This window comes from Xiphophorus maculatus, chromosome 20 (assembly GCF_002775205.1).
Source record: "Xiphophorus maculatus strain JP 163 A chromosome 20, X_maculatus-5.0-male, whole genome shotgun sequence".
NCBI classification, from domain to species: domain Eukaryota; kingdom Metazoa; phylum Chordata; class Actinopteri; order Cyprinodontiformes; family Poeciliidae; genus Xiphophorus; species Xiphophorus maculatus.
In genome coordinates, this window is record NC_036462.1 from 2,697,472 (window position 1) to 2,723,352 (window position 25,881).

The 25,881-nt window shown below is 38.6% G+C and overlaps 2 protein-coding genes across 5 annotated transcripts; one reads left to right on the forward strand and one right to left on the reverse strand.

Annotated features, from left to right (window-relative positions):
- Positions 1-26: 26 nt before the first annotated feature.
- LOC102225418 (V-type proton ATPase subunit S1-like protein) lies at positions 27-16,293 on the reverse strand. Of its 4 annotated transcripts, none has more exons than XM_023324673.1 (8): positions 16,184-16,293; positions 9,582-9,601; positions 9,271-9,332; positions 8,920-8,988; positions 8,688-8,842; positions 3,944-3,994; positions 2,495-2,732; positions 27-685 (listed from the first exon to the last, which is right to left on the reverse strand). In XM_023324673.1, the coding sequence occupies exons 1-8, from the start codon at positions 16,264-16,266 to the stop codon at positions 428-430; spliced, it is 936 nt and encodes a 311-aa protein (XP_023180441.1). In that variant the 5' UTR covers positions 16,267-16,293; the 3' UTR covers positions 27-427. The 4 variants fall into 4 exon arrangements, with proteins under 4 accessions (XP_023180441.1, XP_023180443.1, XP_023180442.1 ...); XM_023324675.1 differs by having other exon boundaries at positions 8,688-8,831; positions 16,184-16,236; XM_023324674.1 differs by lacking the exon at positions 3,944-3,994.
- Positions 16,294-23,898: 7,605 nt separating this feature from the next.
- On the forward strand, positions 23,899-25,874 carry rps23 (ribosomal protein S23). The gene is made up of 4 exons (XM_005811637.2): positions 23,899-23,975; positions 24,971-25,130; positions 25,413-25,533; positions 25,688-25,874. The coding sequence occupies exons 1-4, from the start codon at positions 23,972-23,974 to the stop codon at positions 25,832-25,834; spliced, it is 432 nt and encodes a 143-aa protein (XP_005811694.1). The 5' UTR covers positions 23,899-23,971; the 3' UTR covers positions 25,835-25,874.
- Positions 25,875-25,881: the final 7 nt, after the last annotated feature.

A 25,881-nucleotide genomic window follows, 5' to 3' on the forward strand; every position in this document is an offset into this window, starting at 1 on the left:
GCTGGAATCGAACCTACAACCTTCCGATCGCAAGACGACTACTCTACCATAGAGCCACAGTCGCCCCCATGTGTTTTTCATTCCAAAGTAAAGGCTGTCATAAACATTCATCTCTGCTCAGATGATAAAGTGCCTAAAATGTATAGTAACCAGCTGGTTTCACATGAATGCCTATGAGCTGCAGACAGGAAGCAGGAGTATCCAGAGACAAAATGCAGACAGAAAACCCCTAACATGCTGTTTTTTCTACTGTTAAAGTGAAACCTAAACAATTAACACAGATAATTTTTTTCTCATTAATATTTGTATTAAATGTGTTACAAAGACAGTTAATAAAATGATTTCCTTAAAAATGAACTCCTGAGCAGAAACATGACTCCATGGGTCGTCACAGCTCTGTCTCTGTTTTAGGAACCTTCTTTTTGTCCTACATCACGTTCTTCCCGGTGGAGCTTTCTTCGCAGCAGTGGTCCAGCTGCTCTGGGCTCTGAGGGAAGTAGATATCAGGCTTTTGGTCGTCGTCGTGCTCGATGTGTTTCAGGTGGACAACCATGTGCAGGGCGTAGGCCAGAACCAGCAGCAGGATCAGGGAGGTGATGAGGCCCATCAGGATGGCCGGGGTCAGGACTGTGGTGCAGTCGCTCGCAGGAGAAAACCTCCCTTCACTGATGTTGAATGCTTGGATCTAAACACATCAATACCCGTTTATTAAAGTTGATATAATTCAGTTTAACAGACATATAATGGACCGATTGCAGGCTATTGTTTATATCCGGAAATTTCACGCATCCGCACAATGCTGGAGGGCAAAAAGACAATTGTGTTACTGGCCGTTCGTAGAACGACCCCATTAACAAAATGAAACCTGGACATGTATTTTAGGGCCATGGGCCACAGCAAAGGGAAAAATAACACAGAAAAACCATTACAGAACAACTTAAAGCTACTCTTCCTCCCTCTTCTCTGACGGCTACGTTGCACTCAGACTCGTTGCCATTTTAACTGACAATAACTCAACACCAAAAAAACACTCAAACATTTCCCATTCAAAGAACAGAACATTCAGTCCGTTACAATTTTAAGTCTTTAGGCTTGATGTTTATTTTTGGGATTATTAATAAGCGATCACTGTGATAGATTGGCTACAGCTGCTATTAAGCTAACATAGCTGTAGTATGTAGTTGAAGTTAATTAGCTAACGCCTGCTCTACTGATGATCTGTCAGAGTTGGTTTTAGGTTGCCGTTTACATTTTTTAAACATACACTATGTTGCCTTTGTGAATTGAACTGGACCGGGGAAACGCGGATCGACGTGACACCTTTTTGAAAACCACACTGGGACTCTCTCTGGTGGATATTTTGTTGCATTGTTTGGTGACGCTAAAAAAAAGATTCAAGATGGTTGAATGTAACACTGAATGGTTCCTAAATTAAGCTGATTATTACCTTAATATGTTTTGTTTCAAACAAGATTTGTTCATAGGTATTGGTTAATAGTGAGAATAACTGTCTCTTTGTTTTGTGTAACAGTGATGTGAATAATTTGTATGTTTAAATCAATTATGAAAATGTTTTTATTTCAGCTCGCAGTAAGCATGGCTAATTTGCTATGTTCATTAGCTAATAATATGCATTGTATATTTCAGTTTACATGACCAAAGTGAAGGAGGTGGTCAGAGGCCATTCTGCGCGTAACACAAACCCTGTAAATTCTAGACACTAACAGGTACCATAGAATTGCACAAAAATCCGTGAGGGACGACGGAGTCCCTGCTCTGTGAAAGAGGTGAACGGAGCCTGGTGTCAGAAGCCCATTAAAATGCTGTTTACATCGTTTTAAACTGTGCGATTGTGAGCGGGAATAAAAATAGCAGCAGGTATTTTGTTCCATATAACACAGTAGGAGTGTAACAGGTAAACCTTTATGGATGAAACTCCACTAAAAACCCTCCTGTTTAGGATTGTATTTGAGATGTAATCAATTACAAATTTATTGATGGAGCTTGACTTAATGTCATGTTTTGATTATTGATTCTATGTTTCATTGTGTTTCTGTGTTTGATATGATGTAAAGCTCTTTGAAATGCCTTGCTGCTGAAATGTGCTATACAAATAAAATTTGATTGATTGATTGATTCTTCAGTAAACAAGTGAAACGAAAGAGAAGTTTTGTTATCTTGCTGTCTAGCTGGTGAAAAATCAAAATGACAACACAGTAAAGAACATCAGGGCCACAACCAGAGGAGATATTCAGCACATCAACCATGAGCCTGCGGTCAGGTAAAGCAGATGACATGGAGAACCAGGATAATGCAAGCAATACAGACGCAAGTTCCAAGTCTCACGTACATCAAAACGTTCGTTCACAAGTTCTGCAGCATTAAAAGCACGACCTAACTACTGATAATCATGGCTGGAGCTTTTTGCCCTCCAGCAGATAGATGGGGGCGGGGCGGGTTCAGGGGCCCCATACGGGAGAACGTTATTTGATACCTGGAAGTCGATGAAGGTGATGGCCCAGCGCTGTGCATGCTCAGTGCTCGGCAGTAACAGACCACTGTATCTCTGCAGACTGCTGACATGGAGGCAGCGGTAGGAGGAGGAGGCCGGAGCGTAAACATCCGTGGCGTTGAAGACAACCTCCTCAGAAGTGTTGTATGAAACAGAGACCCGGTCCACGGAGAACCACCACTGACCTGAGGACTCGTAAAATGTGTTGGAGAGCTGAAATCTGGAGAAAATAAAATCTATTCAGACAAACCAAACCCCATCATGGGTTATCTTACTGCAACACTCATACATAAATCTGACATTTCTCTATTACGCATTGTAAACAGAGAGAGCAGCAAGATATCCTATATCAAGAGCAAAAGAAGGGGATTTTATTTAAAAAAATACAAATCATATCTTTATTGAAATCTGCTGAGTTACAGGAACCTGGAGGCTACAAACTGGCATATATCCAGTCTTAATGCAAATAATGCAATCTAATACAGCTGCAAAAACTACGCCCTCTGGTGGCTTCGTATGGACATGACAGCTTTTTGCCAATCAAATCACATTATCCTCAGTCATTTCTCACTGGAAGCATTACTTGGTGCTTCAATTTCTAATCCGTGGATTTATAACAAAATTATAAATTAAAAAGAGGAGAAAAGAAATTAATTATTTCTTTTGTGCGCATATTCTGATGAAATATTGAGATGAAGAGTAGCTCTTTCTCAGGGCTTCTGTCAGTCCTGCAGGATTCAATTGTGTAACAGGTAACAGGTAAACCTTTATGGATGAAACTCCACTAAAAACCCACCTGTATCTTTTTTATGTTTTATGTACAGAAATGTCTGTTTCAGAATAGAATAAACAGAAAGACCCTCTACTCTCCCTCAGTTGTGAAATGAAGGTCTAACTGCAGCCAATGAAATGCTAGTGTAAGCCTGCAGATACACAAACGGGGCTCATTATATATTATTGAAAAAACAAGAAAATAGAAATCTGTGTAAACAACAGCATAGATGTAAACAGCTTATGGAGTTTGTTGTGAGCAACAATAGTTATAAAGTGTAGGACTGTTGGGAGGAAGGACCTGTGATCACGCTGCTTTGTGCACCCAGGATGAAAATCCGACTAAAACAGTTACATTTTATTTCAAGTGAATTAGATTCATGACAGTAGTATAAGACTGAACTGAAATTAAAACAAAAAGCACCCCAAGTGTGCTTTTATGCTGCAAGGTCATTAGAATTTTTTTATTTTGCATTATTTTCCCCACAAATAGTCACTGATTTGTAGTTGATTTGAGCTGGACATATGTCACATTAAAGATGGAGAAAGTTTTGAAATGATTTGTCATTTTGTTGTTTTTAACATCAGACTTCCACAGCAGTTTAAAACTATATGGATGATGGTTATTATTTAGTGTTGCTGATTATCAGACAGACTAACCTGATTGATAAGCCTCTCAACTCCTCCACATCTCCAAACCTCATGACCAGCCTGAAGAAGACGCACAGATACAAGGAGTTAAAGAAAAACACTTCACTGTTATCCTTTGCTGTATTTTCTACAGCTAAATACCACAAAATGCCCAGTAAAACTACCATAAGACGTCTTTACAAGTAGTTACTGTAATTTGCATTGCATTATGGGTATAGTACATAGTATTACAGTAACTTACTGTATGTTTTGAATTTGCAGTAATTTACTGTTTACACATTACAGTAGTGGTACTGTACTTATAATATACAGTAAGAATTATATTTGATTCCCAACGGTCATCATACACTGTTAGCCTTTGCTGTATTTTTTACAGTTAAATACCACAAAATGCCCAGTAAAACCACCATAAATAGGGTGACCATATTTTCAGTTGGGAAAACCAGGACACGTTGTAGCGAGGGGGGGGGGGTCTGAAAGCGGGGAAACTCTTTTATAAATAGTAGGTAAACATACATTTGCGCTTTCTATGTTGTTGGCTACTGACAGCCACGCTATCTATCTTCTGATTAAGAACAGGGCTGCCCGCACTGACGCGGCTCAGGGATTACGTCACACGCAGGGCCGTGCGCAGTGCCCTAGTGCCTGTAAATATAATGGTCCAATGAAGGTAATTTAAAAAACAGGACATTTCCTCACTTTCTAAAAAAAACCCGGGACGCCCGGGACAGGACGTGAAATACGGACATGTCCCGGGAAATACGGACGTTTGGTCACCCTACCATAAGACATCTTTACAAGTAGTTACTGTAGTTTGCATTGCATTATGGGTAAAGTACATAGTATTACAGTAACTTACTGTATGTTTTGAATTTGCAGTAATTTACTGTTTACACATTGCAGTAGTGGTACTGTACTTATAATATACAGTAAGAATTATATTTGATTTCCAACGGTCATCATAGCTGCTTCATCGTGGTTCCCTGTTTCTGTATTTTTACTCCTTTAGTGGTTAACATATTTTTAAGGCAGAAAGAGAGAATGTACTTTTGTTTTTTTCACATCCTAGCTAACATTAACATGCAGTTTATCTAGCTACGTCATCAAGCGTGGCTTCGCTTCCGACTGTTTTCTGATGACGTTTGTTTTAAACTCTGAAGCTTTTTCTCTCCAAGTGCAGCTCTGTCTCCGTGCTGTGGGCTCACACTGCTTCAGCTCTTCAAGACAGGTAAAAAAACACTTCTTAGAAAACTGTTTGAAACCAAAACCTAGTCTGGAAATGTACATTTTAGATGGAGTTAACGTAGCTTATAGCATCATGCTACAATGCTATAACTTAGAATTGTAGCATGAGCTGGTTTGTGCTGGTTAGCCTGGTAAAATAACGTTACCTTTACGTCTGGTGCATTATATATCAGGCATATTGCAACGTTATAAGTTACGTGTCTGTAAATGAGGTGAAAGAAATGAAAATATGATGGTGTTATTTTTTGAGCTGGTTCAGAATTAACGTTAGCTAAGGTGCTAATTTTACCGTTGAAGGTTTTAGCTTGACTTTTGCCGCTTTATCTTCCTCGGGCGGCTTTAGGTTGAGATGAGCTCAGTGCTGAGTGTCTGTTAGCATTGTTGCTACATCCTTTGTCGAACAATATAACCTTAACTGATAATTGATCCCCCCCTTCTCTTTTTTTTTTTTTTTTACATCTAATGACTGTTCATTTGTTTAAACCATGATCTTGCAAATGTTAAAAGTGCAGATTAGCTACGTAGGTCAGCAAGGATGAATTTCTAACATTGTTCTTTTTTTTCTTTTCTTCAGATGACTTTTTGTTTTAACTCCCAAGCTTTTTCCCTCCAAGTGGCTGTGCAGTTCTGTCCTGCTGGCTGCTAACATAGCTTCATCTCTTCAAAAGACAAGACAACAGGTAAAAAGCTCTTCAAACATATTTGAAGCCACAAAATAGTCTGGAAATGTAGAGGAGCAGCTAACCTAATCTATAACTTTGAGCTTGCTACAGCTGGTTAGCCTGCTAAAGTACCATTACATCTCCAACATAGTGTATAAGAGTCTGTAAATGAGGACAAAGGTGAAAAACATTAAAGTAGTTTCTGTTATTTTTTGAGTTTGTTCAGCCACAGTGGCAGGTGGACAAAAAAGTTAATTTCCAACCCTGGTTACATATAAGGACTGGTCACATGTTTAAACCATGCTCCTGTAAATTTAAAGTTAAGTCAGTACTAACAGGTGCAACTATGTACAGGTGTAAATTCTGCAGCATTTGTACTTCAGAATTTACAGAATTTTGTAGTCATGTGAAGAAACATCAACACAGCTAATTATCGGTTTGCATGTGGAATAGAGCAATGTCCTGCTTCCTTCAGAACATTTTCTGCATTCAGGTCCCACATGCACAGGAGTCACCGCCATAGCAGAAGTCAGACTGAACACTTGTGGAATGTAATGCTTTAAAAAATGCATTTAGCCCCACAAACTGTCATTCACATCCGCTGTTTCAGAGTGGTAGCAGGATGTAGGGGTAAAGTCTAGTCTAGTCTCCGGGATGAGGTTCTCAAAAACCTGTTGTAATCTGGGTGAACTGGCCCTTTAAATATAAATTACTACCAGTAATTCATATTTAAGAGAGTATTCCTTTTATGTTTTAAAGGTATCTTCCACCAAGATGTCTGTTGAAATGGAAATGACCTTACCCACTACACCAAGGGTAATCATGCTTGGTAAGAGGAATATTTTCTACCACTATAATTTTTTTGTAGCAATGTATGTAATTGTTATGGTAGTCTGTACTTTTACTCACTAGCGTTAGCCTGACAAGGGTTTGTCTATTTTAGGAAATAGCTCGATGTCTGCAACCCGGTGGATGGTCAGTATGGAGGAGAAGGTATTTTTCCAGCCTGAGCAACTACATGACTTTGCCAGCATCCTTGCTGTCGTTTTTGGGTCATATTCTGTCTTCAATCTGGAGTATCAGGAGTCAGCATCCACCACGCTGGAGATGATACAATGGCAAGTACTCTACACCAAGCCATTTATGAATTAAATTTAATGACAGTTTGACTGATGATGAAGAACCATAGCTGATTGCTGTATTGTACGTCGTCATTAAAAAATACAATTAATATATTTTATTTCTGTTAAAAGATTCTTTGTGAGGATCAATCCAGATGTTGGTACCAAATGCACAGCCAAAGTCGGTACAAGACGGGAAGTCTTGTCAAGAGGAAAGTAGTCAGTGTCAACTCCCAGATCACCACCTTCTTCCAACGACTTGCTGAATTTGAATGGAGGACTTCCAACTAGGTAAGTATTTTACCAAATGTAAATGTTTATTATTTTGTTGTCTTTTCCTCCTATCTTGCATGCTCTGACTTTACTTTAGCCTTTTTAATATGATTTTAATGATTATCTATAAATGCCACGTGATTCCTACACAATAGCCCTTTAGAGTAGCCTGCATCTTTTCTGTGTCCGTGGTAAAAAGTGGATGTCGCTGCATCTCTTAATAAATCACAGAAATGTATAAGTGTGTAGTCGTTTAAGTGTGGTGTATTTTTATACTATGCAGTTTTCAGTTTATTAGGCACACCTTTGCAGTAATCCGTCAGCACCAACAAAATGGCTAAAAAGATTGTTGTACTTCATCGTCCCCTTGGGGACATTTGTAGTACGCAATCTTTTGAATTACTGAAGACTGACTGACTGCTTTTGCCATAAACAATCCAAAAACCTGAAGTGAAGCCAGTCCTGCTCATTCTTTATGCAGCTTCTATTATCACTTCAGTCCAATTGATTTTTTTAAAACAAATTATCAACTTAATGCTGCTTTATGACAAAGATTTTATGCATGTGAACATTGTCACTTCAGCTTAATTTGTCAACTTCCTGTTGATTTGAAAACGTAGATAACTTCCTGACCATCTCATGACCTCCCACATTGTCTGTCTTATTCTTTACAGTTCAGCTTCCACAAGATGGATCCCACTGATTTTGTTTGACGAATGGAATAAAAGTTCTTCTGATGTAGGAAATGTGTTCTATGGTTTTGTTGTTTTACAGCACATTATATTGTATTGTGACATTGTTTTTTATGACATTGCGAATATGTAAATGGATTTTATTTCTACAAATCTGCTGAAAATAAACACCTGTTATTCACAGTACTTGGACTAAAATTTCTTTTATGAAATTTTTCGGTTTATGGTAAAATAATCTTATATTAAAAAAATGTAAACTTTAATTTACAGTAAAACTCTGACATTATGTTGTGAAACAAGTTTACAGTAGACCAGCTTTACTATAAAATACAATTACTGTATTATACTAGAAACTACATTTACAGTAATGCAGTTATAACTGTAAAGCACACTCACAGTAAAAATTAACTGTGAAATATCATAACAGTAAAGGTACTGTAGAATGGTAATTACAGTAACTTGCTGGCAACAGTGTTGCCAGTAAGTTACTGTAAAATTACAATAAAAGGTCTAACAGTGTTGATCAGGTGTTCTATTTTTTTTTTCTTTTTGCAAAAATGCTATTTTTACAGAGAGTTCCTTTAGATAAAAGTTAAAAACCCATCTATTTAGAGGTGCTTTCAGTCCATAATCACTGCAACATGGACCAACATATTTGATGTTTGTTGATGATTTGATGAATGTTTCTTCCTGGTTTTTCAAATCTGTATGATGTTTTTATGATTTTGTATTTTGAAATGCGTTAGATCTGTGAACATACGTGGCTTTGTCCTGCTGGCAGAGCGACTCCCTCGTGTCAACAAGCTTCTGAGGAGAAAAGGTGAGCTCTGTCAGGTCCACCGGTCTCTGCTTCTCAAAGCGCAGAGAAAGTTTCCTCGCCTGGAACAAAATACACGGCTCTCCGCTGGACAACACCTGCAGCATGGAAACAACAAGAACATTCAAAAATCCTCAAACTGTGTGAGGAGAAATGATTTTATTATTAATGTCACCTTGAGAGGAGAGAAAGGAAGAGCAGCTCCTGCTGCTTGGAGCAACTTTCTCTGTGCAGCGAGAGGATTCTGCAGGAGACAGAGTTGGATAGTAACTAGTTACATTTACTCAGTTACATTTATTGGACTAACTTTTTGGGGGAAAAATACTTTTAGGAGTATTTTTACTACTCTTTGAGAAATTTTATTATAAAATAATAAAACCTTGCTACTCTACCCACCTCTGATGTAATTAGGGATTTATTGAGTGTATTACTGGATTGAATTGACTTTTTCATTTTTCATAAAGTGCATTATGATGATACATGTTGTGAATAATTAAACTGAACTGATTGTTACTGTTAAACTCACCTCCGGTTCCCCAGTGAAAAACAAGTTTTCTTCATTTCTCATCGTCGTTTTGCTTCCTTCATCTGGATAAGAAACGATCAAAAATATTCAGAATTCACAAAAAACTTTATGTATTTATCATTGAAATATTGTCTCCTTTGTTCACACATTTATTCTGCCCTTATATGTTTTAAAGCTAATTTAGGTCATTTTTTGCATGTCTGATTATCACATTAGTTGACAAAAGCATTTCCTAATAAAATTGTTGCACGTTTCCTACATCCCAGATTCAAACCTTTATTCTGTTTAAAATGTTCTGATGGATAATTTACCTCTGACTGCAGACGCTGAGCTGTAAACAGAAATCACAGGAGAATTACCAACAACGTTTTGTTATTATTTCTGCATAATATTCTACACTAATGAGTTCTTATAGACACTTTGACTTCATCTTATTACAGTTTTTTACATTGAGACTTGTCTTTAATCTTAATGTTTCTGGTTAAATTAATCAGCAAATATTAAATGCAGCATTAACTCTTTTAAACATTTGACAAAGTCAGTCAGTTTTACTAAAATGTGTTACGACCTGCCTGCAGTTAGCTGCTTAGTCAGTAAAAAAACTATAAAAAATATAAATAATTTTGTTAAAAAAATTATATTTTGCAATTTATTCATTCGATATTTTATATTGATTGAATATTCTAATTTATTCAGTAAATTACATCTGATGAAGGTTATTTGTCAGATTAAAAGTACGTTTTGAAAATGTCTAACTTTTAAACATATTTTTTATCAAAGCTACACTGTATTTTTTATTAGTCTGACATAATATTCTTGTCATGTTTTAATTGACTTTAAGCAGAAAATGATCATAATTAACAGAATTAAAAACATTTCAAACATTCATCTCTGTGTAATTAATAATGTTTCATTTAGTGATGAAACAAATGGACTTTTGCATAATATTCTAATTTATTAAATGAGTCTGTGCTATAAAAAGTTTTTACACCTTTTACAGATTTTGTTTCTCAACCAGAAGGTCAGAAAATAACCCAACAACTGCAGTGATGAAGTTTAATAATTCAGCAATAGGAAAGAGATTGAGCGATTACAGCGTTCATAGTTTTTAAAAAGACGACCCTGATGGTCCAGGACTCCTTGTTCTGCTTTCTTTCTGTTTGAAAATCTTTCTCTACATTGTCAGGAATTGCTTTTGTTTTTGTTTTGATTTTTAAGTGACCTCACAGTAATCCATATTAATGATCCTGGCAGTCAGAGCGGGGCAGTGGGTTCTTCTATGAAGCAGATTTGGTCAAAGAAAAGTGATATTTGCAGTTAACCTGTGAAGAGAGCATGTGGTGGGCCCAGTGACCCGGCTGGCGACCCGCTGGATTAAAACCAACACTTGGTGATCAGCCTGGCGCAGGCAAAGATGTGCTGCTGCTGCTGCTGCTGAGTGGAGCGGCTCTGACCCACTTTCCAAACAAATGCCTAAAGTAGAAAATAATGGACCGGAATCTAATACTGAAATCAGCTTAACTGGAAACAAGAGATCTGATTAATCTTTTAGTTTCCTCTCTTTCAAACTGCCACAATCTGAGTCTGAAATTAGGAATTCAAGCAGCAGCAGCGTTTTTCCAGCAGCACGCCACGTCCTGTTTCTGATTTCATGAACAAAATAATAACTCTGTGTTTAAAACATTTCCTCCTCTCTGTGCTGATCAGATGGAAGAAATCTCAGAGCTGCCTTCCGGTTCTGCTGCAGGTTGATGTCTGATGACATGACCCAAAACTAACAAGTTTCTAATTATTTGTTTTACATTTTTTGGCATATAACTCATAACTTATAGTGGTTATAGTGGTTGCTTAAACTATTTGGCATATCAAACTTATCTTCAATCGAAAAGGTGAAACTTAGCAAAGTTGGTTAGTAGCTATTTAGAATCTACTCAAGTACATTTACTTGAGTAACTTTTTGGAAAAAATACTTTTAGGAATATTTTTAATGCGCTGTACTTTTTACTTTTGCTTGAGTAATTTTATTATGAAGTATTTCTGCTCTTACTTGAGTAAAATTTCTGGATTTTCTTCCCACTGAATGAAAAACAAACATGTTTTAACCAGAAACAGACAAACACCTGCACTTTTTGTTAATTATGCAAACATGAGTGTGATTTTGGGATTTTTTTGTTACTCACATGAATTATTGTCATTTTGGTCCTTAAAATACTGAAATTTCCATTTAACTTTATGTTTTGGTTCATCCAATAATGCAATATTTAAATATTAAGTAATTGATAATTGATCAGATTGAATAGACTTTTCATCAAACTCTTAGTTGAGTAATTTCTTGGATGGCTACTTTTTACTTTTACTTGAGTAAAAATATATTTAAGTAGTGCTACTGTCTCCTCAGCTCAGTTTCTGGGTGCTTTACCCACATCTGTTAGTTAATATGTATTTTATTGAAAAAGTTAAAGTTAAATATAAATACATCACGCATTCAAACTTTCAGTTTTATAGTGAAACTAAAGTTTGCATCACCAAATGGAGGGATCTAATTAGTCTACATCATGAACCTATTCTTATTAAGCAGAATAAAAAGAGGAGTTTTTCTGTATAAACTAATAGAAAATTAAATGGACCTTAGCATCACAACATGGAAAATCAATGGACAACTTCAAAATCCATGTCGAATGTGGTAACATTTGAAAAATGGAAACAATTTCTTTGATGCTTTGTGTCAATTTAACATTGATGTGAACCAAACTGACTTACCAAGTTGAAACTGGATCACATTTAAGTTGAACTTTACTCCAAGATCCAACTTATAACATTGGGATACAAACAGCAATAACCAATAATATCTGTTCCAATATTAAGACGGCTTCAGCTAATCAATTCCTCCATCTTTCCTACTGCATGCAACAATAAATATGGTTTATATTGTCAGAGGATGAACAGATGAATCATGTCTCCCAGTCAGAAAAGCAGACAGACAATAGAGCGGTCAAATCCAGGCTGATTGACCAAATCCCTGCAACCAAAACAAGATTTATCTGATCTTGTGTTGTGCACCGGGTCAGGGCAGCGGCCAGCAGATTGAGGGACTGCAGCGATTATATAATGATGCAATTAATGGGTTTCTGCAGATTATACAGAAAGAAAGTGGCTCTCTTCCAGTGGGGGATTTCACGTCGTCTTAATCCTTAAAGTTACATCTATAAAGCATCTGCTTGTGTTCGCGTCAGCAGACATAAAGTGACGTTTTCATCCTGGTTTCAGGGGTCATCGAACCAAAATACAGCCTGTTACATGCAAACATGTTAATTAACTTGGTTAAACTTAAAACAGCTTACTACTAAAAACTTTTTGGACACTTGTTCCCAGAAGCAGAATCAAACAAAGAGTAAAGTTTTACTTTCTAAAAACCCAGAGATTATATTATCAGTTCAGTTTCTTCATATTTTAGCTATTTGTGTGTCAAAATGTGCTTGTGCAATCTGTTTCAATGTTTTTCTTGTAATTTAGCCTTTTCTCTTTATTTTCCTGTAATCAGAGGAGGGCAGAGTAGCCAAATGTTGTACTTCAGTAAGAGTAGCACCACCTTAACATGTTTTTACTCAAGTAAAAGTAAAAAGTGTCCATCGAAGAAGTTACTCAAGTAAGAGTGAAATAGTATTTGATAAGAAGTGAGGATTTGGCTTTCTGTGTGTTAATTTAGTTCCTGTGTTGTTTTGTCTTCCCTCTGATTGTCCCCAACCCCAGCCCCAACCCCAACCCCAGCCCTAACCCCAACCCCAAACCCAACCCCAGCCCTAACCCCAACCCCAACCCTAACCCCAGCCCTAACCCCAGCCCTAACCCCAACCCCAAACCCAACCCCAGCCCTAACCCCAACCCCAACCCTAACCCCAACCCCAACCCCAGCCCTAACCCCAACCCCAGCCCTAACCCCAGCCCCAAACCCAACCCCAACCCCAGCCCTAACCCGTTTCCCTGAAACCTTCCTGGTGTGTTTAATCCCACCTGTGTCTGTTTCCCTGTCGGGTCTTAGTGGTGAGTCACTTCCAGTTGCTGGACTGCCTGGAGTTTTATGAAACCTTTCTTCATCAAACCATCATTACTTCACCATAACCTGAGTCCAGTTTCATCCTCACCTCTCAACACAACTACTGAGTAACTGATCAAATTATCAGTCATTTAATACTTAAAAATTACATAATCAGATGGACCAAAATGTAAAGTTAGGCGGAAATGTTGGTATTTTAAGGACCGAAATGACAATAATTCAAATAAATAACAAAAAATAATAAAATCAGGCAAAAGAAATATTTCCAAATCTGTTTCTTTCAATAACAAACTTATGAAACTTTAACAACAACTGTGTCTGTGTCTGGTGGATGTTTGGCTAAAACATGTTTGTTTTTCATTCAGTGGGTAGAAAATACAAAATTTTACTCAAACAAGAGTAAAAATACTTTATAATAAAATGAAGTAAAATTAAAAAGTACATCGTAGTAAAAAGTCTCCTAAAAGTTCATCTAGACAGTGAATGTAACTAGTTACTACCCACCTCTGCCTGTGTTTGAATGATTTTAAAAGCCTTTCCTATCATCCTGTTCTAGACGATTCTCAGCCATCAAACTAAAGTCGGTTGGGCTTCATTTCATCTCTCATAAGAGTTTAAAACATCATGATGTTTTCTTGCATTAATCTTTGGGTCGCTGGTTTTGTCAGCAAAGTGGGCCGGATGACCCAAATGTAGACAAAGACGGCGAGTTAGAGAGAAAAAGCTTCTAGGCCTGTTGGTGAAAAGCAAGCAGGCGGCTAAGAGGCAGGAGGAACAAAGAGGATTAGGCAAACAAGAAACAGGATCAAAATGTGTCGGTGAGAGCCGGTGCAGAATAATGCACACAGGCAAGTGGAGTCCAACCTCCAAAAAAAATTATTTCAACATTTCTACTCCTAAATCATTTGTCAAAATAAAGTAAATTAATAAAAGCGAAGGTGTTCTTTAAACAGTAAGAGGAAAGTAGTTCATTTCTGCAGCTGCTTTGGACTTTCGTGATGAAAGTAAATGATGAAGAAAAGGTTAGAGGAGGCTGAAGCAAAGCAGCATATTGTCTGATGTTACTGTTTCTGTGTCAGTTCATGGTGAGTTTTCCATAGAAACAAATCTCTCTTTGATAACAGAAAACCTTTAAAATTAGAAACATTAACAGAGATATTGTTTTTTACTATTTTATCGTCATGAAATTCAGCAAATTAATGCACAGTACAGCCTGTTGGGTCGCTTGTCTTTACCTGCAAAGCTCTGGAGCTGAACTGCACATAAACAAAATGCCACCAAATGAAGCAGATCAAGTTAAAGGTTTGAAGAGAAAACAAGCAAAACGATGCAGGAATGTCACACAAATATTAGGCAAATATATTTGTCTAATATATTTAGACAAATACAGCAAAGTGTCCAAGAACAGAATCAAAGCTGCTGCGTTTTGTGTGTCCCTCCTCTGCTCCACCTTCAGAGGACAGATCGATCTTTAGTTTTTAGTGAGTCGCAGAGAATCATTTCAATATCTGTTTAAAGCTCATTTATTTCCCCTAGTATTTCATTAAATGTCAGATTCTGAATAGTTCTTATAAATCTTAACTCTTCTCTGTTTTATTGACATCTATCATAGTTCTGTTATTTTCTAGGGTCAATTAGGGAACCAGAAAACAAACTAACTCTTATTATTAGTAAAACTCAGGTTGAATTACAGTTTTCATTTCTTTCAACATATAAATCAGTTTTTAAAGTCAACTAATTATGAATTATTTTTTCAAAAGTAAGTTTTTCTGAATCTATAAATTAGGTAACAAATAAAATAGATAAACTGATCTGAGTTAAGGCAGAATATTTTGACTGCAGGATTATTTTGGGAGATTCTGTGATGCCATAAACTGAATCTAAAAGTTTAGCCAACGGATAAGAAAATCCATTTTTTGGAGGTGAAAGGTCAGATCAGCGTTACATCTAGGTAAATGTGAGAAAACAACAAACAGAACATAAAAAGCTCAACATTTTGAAGTTTAATGGTTTAAGTGTTCACTGGCTGCTGTAGTGAAAGTAGCAATGGCTTATTAATACATGGAAAAAAGCTTTGAAAGCAGAAAGATTATTACAAAATAATAAACACAAGTTTTTAATGGTTGACACTAACCTGTTTCTGTGATGATTTGGCACTAAATATCTAAATATTGTTTCAAATATCAAAATTCTGAACAGTTCAGACATTTTATATAAACATTTTCCTGACATGTTTGCAGGATTTATTACTCATTTTTTCTTTAAATGGTGTTCTCACAACAGAAAAATGTGGAACAAATAAATAACGATGCAAGTTATTATGCAATAATTAAATTAAACTTCATGTTTGTTTTAAATAGTCAGGTAAACAAAAGAAGAGGTTTTCAGAACATCCATTTCCAGCTGATTTAGAGGATTTCAGAATCAGTTTGAGCTGTTTCTATGAAACTGGGGTCCTGTTTGTTAATTATCAAATTATATTAATAAACATTAGTTCAGTGGGCATGACAGTTTCTCTTTATGCCTAATAACATTCAGTTTTATGGAGAAATTGCTTAAAGCTTTCAAAAATGTAACCAAGACTCGAAACATAACTAACAAAAGATAGAAATGTTGCTCATTACCAGCTGGATGATGAAACCATGTCAGCCAAAAACAAGTATTTAAAGATTACATTCCTCCCTATTTTATCTCAAATAAAGTAGTAACAAAAACATGCTTTAAATTAAAAACATGTCAAATTAGAGCAGAGAAACGGCCAGCAAATCCATAAGTGAAGGTGCCAAGAGTCAAAGATCTGAGACTATTGAGGTTTAGAAAGCCTGAACCTGAGTGCTGGTTTGTTTCTTTCTGACGTACCTGCTGGCAGGTTGCTGGTGGAACGAGGCAGATGAATGCAGATGAAGGATGAGGATGCAGAAATGTTTCCATAAAGAAGCCATTGCTGCTCTGACCAGATAGTGGTGCCAGTAAACATTCCCTTTCCATCCCAGCACAACCTAATCTACTTAAATCAGCCCATGGCCTGTAAGCCCCAGTGATGGACTGAGGAGTCGGCCAACCAGGAAAGACCAGGGCGGGCAGGCAGGGAGGGACGGACGGAGTCCAGCCCTCTGGTTAAACAGTTATGGTTTCCACATTTGGTCAGTTTTATCCCAGCACTTTTAATTACTGAGGATTAAAAGTACAGCAACCTCCACGTCAGAAAATCTTCACCAGAAAATATACACAAGGAGTCTAAAAATAAGAATGTAATTTTAGTTTTTTATTTTGTTTTAAACTCTAGCATTAATTACAAGCCTGTACAGTAAGGTCACTGATTATTCTAGCCATCATAATCTGTGACAAATGTGATCTTCGCTATTTTAGAGTTAAATATGATTTCAAGTGAAATGTGACTGAAATGAAGAGGCAGGAAGAGGCAGGGGCGCAACTACATATTTTTGAGGTGGATGCGCTCTGGAGCAAAAAAGTACCGCTCTGGAGCAGAGAATCACCTACTTGGAGCAGGAAAACAAGACTTTGGAGCTGATAAATGCCGCCCTGGAGCAGGAGAACAGCACTCTGGAGATAAAAAGTACCGCTCTGGAGCATATAAACACCACCTTTGAGCAGTAAAATACCTTCCTGCAGCTTGAAGTGGAACAGCTGAACAAGAGGCTGAGGGACAGAGTGGAACAGCAGAACCAGCAGCCATCTGAAGAGGAAACCCACAAAGACAGCCAGTCGGTTTCAGACCAGCCACAGAATCAGCCGCCTGTATTCAGACGTGTGATCAGAGGCATCTCCAATACACTTCGCTTCGTAGTGAGTCCCGTCGGTCTCCTGCTGACCTCCATGGCTTCGTATTGAGTCCCATTGGTCTCCTTTGGTTGATCTTCCTTCTGCAAGGAGTTTGCAAGTTCTCCCCATGCATGTGTGCGTTCTCTCCGGGTACTCCGGCTTCCTCCTGAAGTCCAAAAGTAGGACTGTTAGGTTAATTGATTTTAGAGAAATCAATTAATCTTCCTTGTGATCTTCCTGTGTCTCCAGTTTGTCTTCTTTTTGCTTTTTTTGTTCTCCCCTGTTTTACTTCCTCCAATCCCTGTGATTGGAGCCGTTTCCTCCCATGGGTTGAATACGCTCACAATAGTCATATCTCTGCAGCCACTGGTTTCTCTCCTTTCGAAGTCTCTCTAGGTCTCTCCAGCCACCATTGCTCTCCTCTGATGAGAATAACATTGCTGTCACATCCGTACAACATCACATCCGCCGCTGCAAGAACATCTGGAAAACCACCATCAACGCCCTCAATAACACCTCTGCCCAGAACAAGCGCCTCGCTGACCGTAGATGGACCTCGGCTCCCACCTACACTCCTGGCCAGAAGGTTTGGTTGTCCTCCCATGATATTCCGTTAAAATCTATGTCAAAGAAACTTTCCCCCAGATTCATTGGCCCATTCGAGATCAAAACTATAATCAGTCCGTCTTCTGCCTTCCCTACGCATCCATCCCACTTTTCATGTCTCCCAGATCAAGCCCGTCCAGTCCAACATCTTGTGCCCTCCTTTCGAGCACCCTCCTCCCGCCCAAGACGTGGATGGGCATTCTGCTTACACTGTCCGCCGGATCGTGGACTCCCGTCGACAAGGTCGTGGCTGGCAGTACCTCGTCGACTGGGAGGGCTACGGTCAGGAGGATCGCTCATGGGTCCCAGGTTCTTTTATTCTTGACCCTTCTCTGATTGAGGATTATCGATCTTTGCTCCCTTCCGGTTCATCTCGGCCACCAGGTGGCGACCATTGAGGGGGCGGGAGGACTGTTGGGAACCGGGGTTTTTGTTCCCTGTTGTGGGTTTTTTCTGTTCTCCCTGTTGGTCTGTGGCTCCTCCCTTCATCCACCAGATGGCACCAGAGGCTGTTTTCCTGGAGGGGCGTACCTGTGGTTCAAGCGCACCTGTGTTTCATTATCCAATCATCCTGAGGCTTAAGAGGAGCAGGTGGTCTGCACTTCACTTCATGGCCTGAGTGTTAGCCAGTAATGGTACTCTGAGCCCTCCTGAGTGTACTCTCTGAGCTTTATTGGAGAAGAACTCTTTGTAATCACTCTTGTTGCTTCCCTGTTCTCAGGTTTTTCCTTGTGACGCCAAGTATTCTCCTTGAGAAGACCTCGTTCTGGATTTCTCCTCCTCGTGATGCTGTGGATTATTACTCACTGGTTGTCCGAGTCCCACCTTCACCTCCTCCATTTGATCACAAACCGCTCCTGGGCTCTCCAGCTGGCAGTCGGACTGCTCCTCTGTCTTCCTTCATGCCTGAACTGACCTGTCCGCCCTCCACCGCAGCCTCCACGTTTCCACACAGAACCTCCCTGATCGAGCCACCCTCTGGAACCCGGATCACCTTCTAGACCCACACAAAGGATTCATAACCCCGAGCCCTCAGTCAACTCTCTCCCCGAATAAATGTTCCATCGTTACAAGTAAGATCAGTCTTCAACATTTTTTGTTGCTCTCATCTCCAACAGCCACAAACTCACCATCTCCCTTTACTGTCCTTCAGTGTACCGACGACTCCGTGAACCTGCCCCAGGGATTATTCTCACCCGACCTCTCTTGCCTTATTGTATTAATAAACATTCTCTAACTGATTCCTGCTCTTCTGTGGTATTCTGCATGTGGGTTAGAAAACTGGAACTAAACATGACGGTAAGTCTTGTTTTCGGTGTCGTTTTTATGCAATTGAGGTTGCTGTATTTTTGTAGAAACGGGACTATTCGCAAGAAGTCGTGGCATAATCAATACAGTTATAGTAGGACAATCTCTCTGGTAATTTTTTTTGTTTTTCTCTTTTTTTGGTGATGTATGAATTTGCATACATGTGCCTTATGGTTTGCTATTGACACACCCAAATATCTGTATTGTGAGACAAAGGGTTTCTATCCTACTTGAGAAGTAATGAACCATGAAAGGGACTGTTTTGAAAATCTAATATAATTTGACAGTCGAATAAGAAACGGTGAGTGACAATTTCCCAACTTTAACAGGCTGATGCATGTTTCCATTTTTTAATAGTCAAACTTGAACTCTTTTGGCCCCAGATGATGAATCTGCATGGAGCCATTCAGTGCAGGAACTCGGGTATGAAGTCCTCTTCCTCTTTTTGGGTGGAAGAATTTGTCCTCCAGTTTTCAACCACGTTTTCATCTGCTGTGGAAAAGTTTCTGGTGGCATCAGATTCCATTAAATCGCTATAATCCATTTTTCTGTTACCTTCAGCATTGTGGGTAATTATGGATGCAGGATTAACTTCTGCTGATGCAACTTGTTCCTCCTCTTTTTTTGCTTTTGCAGAGCATATCTGCATATTTCCTTCCATGAAGGAAAGATGCCGAGAAATGAAGCGATCGACTCGCATGGGTAAGTTCTCATGTTTGAACAGTTCTCATGTTTTACGTTTTTGAATTCAGCTTCAACATTGGCTGAGCTTGCTGTGAGGCTGGTGCTTTTGAAGAGTGGAACCATTATTCCTGTCCACAGTGGTAAGTAACTTGCAAGTCTTATAATGTGTGGCACAATCATTACTAGACTGGTTGTCTTATAATGATTGTGATTGATTATCCCTGATTGTCAAAGGGAGGAAATGGATGTTATCCCTACCCCCATTAGCTGCAGCGTGTGTCCTGCTCTCCTCACAAATGTTTGACCTCCAGTCTCATAGGTCAGTCTGGATGTCATCACATGGATCCACTTGATGCACTTCCTTTGTCTTCATCTGGAATGAGGATGGAGTCTTCTGCAATCTGGGATTTCAGGTATTTTTTGCACCTCTCTGATTCTAGAGGGGTTCCAGAACTATAATCACCTTCTGCCTCACTGAGAGCCACAACAGTGATGGCATGTATTAACTGCTTTGCATGGCCCAAGCTTTGTGCTTGAAGAAGCTTTGCTATTCCCCTGACAAAGAAGTCTTTGACATGGTGTGACTTGTTTTACAGGCAGACCATCTTTATGCAGTGGGCAACATCAACCCTGATGCAACAGGGAGGAGGTTTTGCAGACTGGTTTCCAAGTAGCACACGGAAGCGTTCATCAATGTATGACTTCAGGTTAGAAAGAGGAGTGAAGGCCTTCACCAGAGCACCAAGAATAGCCAGGGAAAAGTCCCTCACAGCTTCCCTTGGTACAGCGGCACCTGCATGAAGCCATTCTGCCAGCCATGTTGCAATTGCATTAATGTCATACCTTTCTGATAGCATTTGTACCACTGTGACTGAGCAGTTGTCTCCCCTCAGAACACCTTGATATCAGAAGATGTGGCCAGATGTGCCAGTTTTCTGACAACTGAACCAGTTGCATCAAAGCAAACTACTGAGGGACATTTTTTGGTCAGTGCCTTATAAACATGTATCTGAGTTTGACTCCAATAGTGACAGAAGAATTTATCCAGACCAATATGTCTTATACTGCCACTGTTAGGTGTGCTATACTTTAATAACTGCAAAGAGAGAATGGGGTCTTTGTTGCCTAATTCCAAATTTGTTGTCTCCTGCTTAGCTTTTTGTAAGGTTGCCAGGTTTGGAAGGTGACTTGGCTCGGGATCTCCAATATCCATCAACTCTGCCTTCGCTGACCTCCATACAGCTGCTTCCATCCTACCCTCACACAACTCTTTGGAAACCTGTGCACGAAGGGTTCCTGACATGAATCTTTTGGACTGGCCAGTGTGCAGGGAGATGTCGGCACCTTGGATGGAGCACTGGAGCACCGTTGGGCTGTTGACCGTTGGCTCTCTGTCACATGTCATTTTAACATGGCCTTGACACTCTTTACAGAAGCCTTTGATATCAATGTACTTACTAGTGACAGTTGGATAAACTTTTGCTCTGTGCAATACAAATGTACATGTGCTTTTGAACTTTTTCCAAACCAGATCATTAATTATATGACTCCAAGTGCCAGGTTTTAAAATAGTGTAGTCCCTTTTGCCAGATGATGAAAGTTGGATGAACTTTGTTGAACCAATGACGCTGCCGTGCACTTCCGGTTTTACTCTGCAAAAACTTTATTTGCTCAAGCAACTAGCATGTTAGCTATGGACTTTTTTGTCGTTTTTTTACCCTTTTGCTGCATAATCAGCAGAAAATAAGTCAACAATGTGAATATAATTGTTCAAACCACCTCCAAAACCAAAGCACAGTTTAACAGTCATACAAATTATACACATTACGTTACATTACGGTCAAGGCCGCATGTCATGTATTGACAGGATTCAATTATTGTGGAGAAAGTTATATTGGTGAGAAAACATTACTATCTAAAAACATTTCTTGAAATTTCTTCTTGTTCTAAATCTTTATTGAAGTTCAAAACAAAAGAAGGTACACATTGTACAACAGCTGAAAATCTGCAGAATTTAACTTACACAACAACATACAAAATTGATAACTGCTTGTTTTGTGGTTATCGCCAGCATAGAGCTGAGTGAAGCTGACACCCCACCCACGTCAAAAAATTCAGCAAATAGTCTGAGTGGTTGGTGCTCCGTTTGTGCAGGTTGGTGCCGTTAAAATGTTTGTGCAGCTTTGGTTTCTGAAATAATTATTTTTTAGGTTATCCATAGTTCACCATCCCCCCGTCTTGCTCCAAAACAAACCAAAGTGGGCTACTGCTCAGTTTGTGCCACTATCCCTTATGAGGTATTACGTAATTTTCTTTCAGACGACAACTGACTTCACCTAAATTGATGACTGTGGCATGCGCTGGACCTGAGTGAAGTTGGACCCCCACCTTCTTCAAATCAGACAAAATGGGTGTCAATCAACTTGACTCCGTTTGTGCAGCAAAAATTTTCATTTGTGCAGCTTTGGCTTTGAAAATATTAAAGTTTAAAGGTCAAAAGGTCAGCCAGTCCCCCACTTCCATAAAATCAGACAAAATAGGTGTCAATCAACTCGGCTACGTTTTTGCTGGTTTGTGCAGCAAAAGTTTTTGTTTGTGCTGCTATCATTCTAAAGATATTAAGAGAAATGTTTGTAGAGGTCATCAAAGGTCAATGATCATCAGTTCTTTTATAAACAATTTATGCTAGTTTGTGCACTGATTTGAAGTCGTGAAAATAAGTGCTGATGACTGTCGATCATGAAATTGAGATGGAAACAGCAGACTAGATAGTTAGCACATGTTTTGCTCTAGTCCTACTTTTCGTATTTCAACAGTACAGGTTGTCTAATAGCGCCCTCTGGTGATCAGAAACTAAAATACAAGTCACCGAGTGTTATTGTTGTACCAGTTCATTCTAAATAAGACCTGGTTCCAAGTTAATTTCATCAACGTTAAATTTACATTATTCATGTTCATAGGTTAGCACTGAACAATTTCAAATGAAATTCACAGATCCAGCATGAACTGATGATCATTGACCTTTGATGACCTCTAGAAACATTTTTTCTTAATATCTTTAGAATGATTGCAGCACAAACGAAAATTTTGCAGCACAAACGAAAATTTTGCAGCACAAACGAAAATTTTGCAGCACAAACATTTGACACCAATTTTGTCTGATTTGAAGAAGGTGGGGGGCCAACTTCACTCAGGTGGAAAACATTTAATTTGCAGAATCCCAATAATAAAACTTCAATTGTGAATTGAATGATTACATTGCATCTAGACACAAAAAATCAACTGTTAATTAGTAATCATACTATGGAAATGACTAACAAGATCTGATCAAACAAGAGACTTGACGACCTCAAGGGATTTCTCACATTGGAGAAGGAACCGTCTGACTTCCTTTAGCCCACTAAATTTAACCTTACCAAAGTTTTGCCGTTAAGCAAACAGGTTCTGAGTTTGAAGCGGATCAGACGCCTTCAGCCATCTACTAAACCTAGACTCTGGCCTTTCTTACTGAAATATAAAACCTTAGACATAAAAAAGTTAAACATCACTTAATTATCATCAGCTTGTTGTTTGTACTCATCTTAAACAAGTGGCAGGAACGTTTGGATTAAAAAAAGCTTTATAAGTTAATCGATTTAAGTTGCGTCCATGCAATAACTAAATAGATCATTAATTATATGACTCTCCTTGCCCCTTTCCTGTCAGCCTACTTTCATACAAGGGACACTAGAGTCCAAAAAAAAGACATTTCCTTGTAAATGTAGCCATGATAGCTGTTTGAATAAGGTTTCCAGTAAAAGAAAAAAAAAGCGTGAAAGTCTATTTATTATTTAGCGAGTTATGATTAATTAAATGCGCTGATACTTCATTACGCCTGCCAAACACATAACGCCGCCTACTGGACAAATACAAAAATAGGTTGCTAATAATAAAAAAAAATTGATTAATTAATTTAATAAAATAATATTTTTTTATTTTTAGGTCCCCCTCTAGAGAATGACATTCTAGGCTAATTACGACAACTACAAAATCTTTTTAAAACAAATGTCCTCTGGCTTATGAACTATACTTATTTATCTCAACAAGAGCTTTAAAAAAAATATCATGACATCTTTTAAGGGGTAAATAAAAAATCATTTAAAAATGTCTGAAACGACTTAATTTTACTCAGGCACTCTATAGTCTATAGATGGGGTCCTCCGACTACACATTGCCGCGGTGCATGCTGGGTTCTTCCTTTCCAATCCCTGACTCGCTTCTGCAATCATGGGTAAGACTCAGTTTTCCTAAAAAATACTCAGTTTATGTCTTGGTTATACCAATTTTTCATATCAACGTTTTATGTGAACGTCTTCTGTGGTGTTTCTACTGTGTTTAGTTCAGTAAAATGCTAAAGTGAATGAGAAAAAACAGGTTTATACGGCGGCGTCTCTCCGCAACGTGGAGCGGCCATAATGTAGCTATGCTAGTTGCTGGTCGGCAATTTGATCTTAATGCTGATTAATTTGTAACGTTAATATTACTAACAGACTGAAATTAGCGTATGTAGACTAAGCAGATAACATCAAAAACTTTTAAATGAATCGTTTCTGGAAAGTTAATTTTTTTTGGAGATATCTGTTAGTACGGTTTCCATGTTGTAGTTCCCTGTAAAAACTGCTTTGCTTTCGGTATTGAATAATACTTGTAGTTTTTAACATAGCGATGCTATTTTGTGAGATTCATGTAGATGTAAACAGTTTTTTGTTTGACTCGTTGTAATGTGTGTTCCTCTGATCTAGGACTCTAATGACCTGAACTAAGGCAGCATGACAAAACTGTTTGAAAATGTACTGTATAAGCAGTAGATAGTGCGGCACAACATTTAATCCACCATATTTGTGTCAAAAATACAAATTGGCATAATGAATTACTTGAATACTGTAGCACTGCCATTAAAGCCTGGGGTAATTTTTGTTTCTCTGTTTGCATTAAAACGTGAAAATTTAACCCAAAGTCACAAACATTGACAGTTTTTAAACAACTTAGAAATTTGTGGTGCTAAAAATAAAAATTTGTATTCTGGCTATTTAAGTTTATTTTTTTAATAAAGGCTAGGACTAGAGAAAGCATGTATTCTAATTTTCAAGTAAATTAGTCGTCCTAAAGGTTCGGAGTAGTGCTGATGGGCAATAAAAAATGGATGCATGATGTTGATGGTTTTGAGTGGGTTGGATAATGACAGAACGGATGCCAGAGATGAAAGCAAAGTATCTTTTTCTTTAGGAAAGTGTCGTGGTCTGCGTACCGCCAGGAAGCTCCGCAATCACCGGCGTGAGCAGAAATGGCATGACAAACAGTACAAGAAGGCTCACCTGGGGACGGCCCTGAAGGCCAACCCCTTCGGAGGAGCCTCTCACGCCAAGGGCATCGTCCTGGAGAAAGTGTGAGTACAGCCAGACCAGATTAACAACTGACATACAGCCAGTAGATCACTCTTATGCTGGTAGAGGAAGCTTGTTTCATTCTCCAGGAGGTAAATGTTGCTGGCACACAGGAAATTAAACTCTGTACCTGAACCTTCGTATAATAAAAGCTCTGGAAAGTATGGAAAACTTAATTTTGAAATATCCATTTTCCTTATGAATAATTAGAAATAAAGAAGGTCACTGCTCGTACTTTGATTCATTTACTTTGCTGCTGATTAGATTTTTGTGTTTTTGTGCAGCGGTGTCGAGGCCAAGCAGCCCAACTCTGCCATCAGGAAGTGTGTGAGAGTCCAGCTCATCAAGAACGGCAAGAAGATCACGGCCTTCGTCCCCAATGACGGTTGTCTCAACTTCATCGAGGTAAACGGCTTCAATGTGTGCAGTTTGACTAAATGTTCAAGTTTTTATTTTCCATTCCTAAGTGGGAGCTTTTAAATGTGTGGATTTATTTTTAATATGTTTGTTGTTGAGTTCTGCCATCGCTAACATCCTCCCTGTGGTTCTGGTTCTGCAGGAGAACGACGAGGTTCTGGTGGCCGGTTTCGGTCGTAAGGGTCATGCCGTGGGAGACATCCCTGGAGTTCGTTTCAAGGTCGTCAAAGTGGCCAACGTATCTCTGCTGGCGCTTTACAAAGGCAAGAAGGAGAGACCCAGGTCATAAACAGTGGAGACAAACTGAAATAAACATGTTTTCAATTACAGTTTTCT

Coding starts and splice junctions, on each gene's coding strand:
- LOC102225418 (XM_023324673.1), bottom strand. CDS start 16,266: ATGGCTTCTTTATGGAAACATTTCTGCATCCTCATCCTTCATCTGCAT. Junction 9,602..16,183: donor CACCAGCAACCTGCCAGCAG/GTACGTCAGAAA, acceptor TTCTGTTTACAG/CTCAGCGTCTGCAGTCAGAG. Junction 3,995..8,687: donor TGCCAGCAGGACAAAGCCAC/GTATGTTCACAG, acceptor CGTCTTCTTCAG/GCTGGTCATGAGGTTTGGAG.
- rps23 (XM_005811637.2), top strand. Junction 25,131..25,412: donor GGCATCGTCCTGGAGAAAGT/GTGAGTACAGCC, acceptor GTTTTTGTGCAG/CGGTGTCGAGGCCAAGCAGC. Junction 25,534..25,687: donor GTTGTCTCAACTTCATCGAG/GTAAACGGCTTC, acceptor CTGGTTCTGCAG/GAGAACGACGAGGTTCTGGT.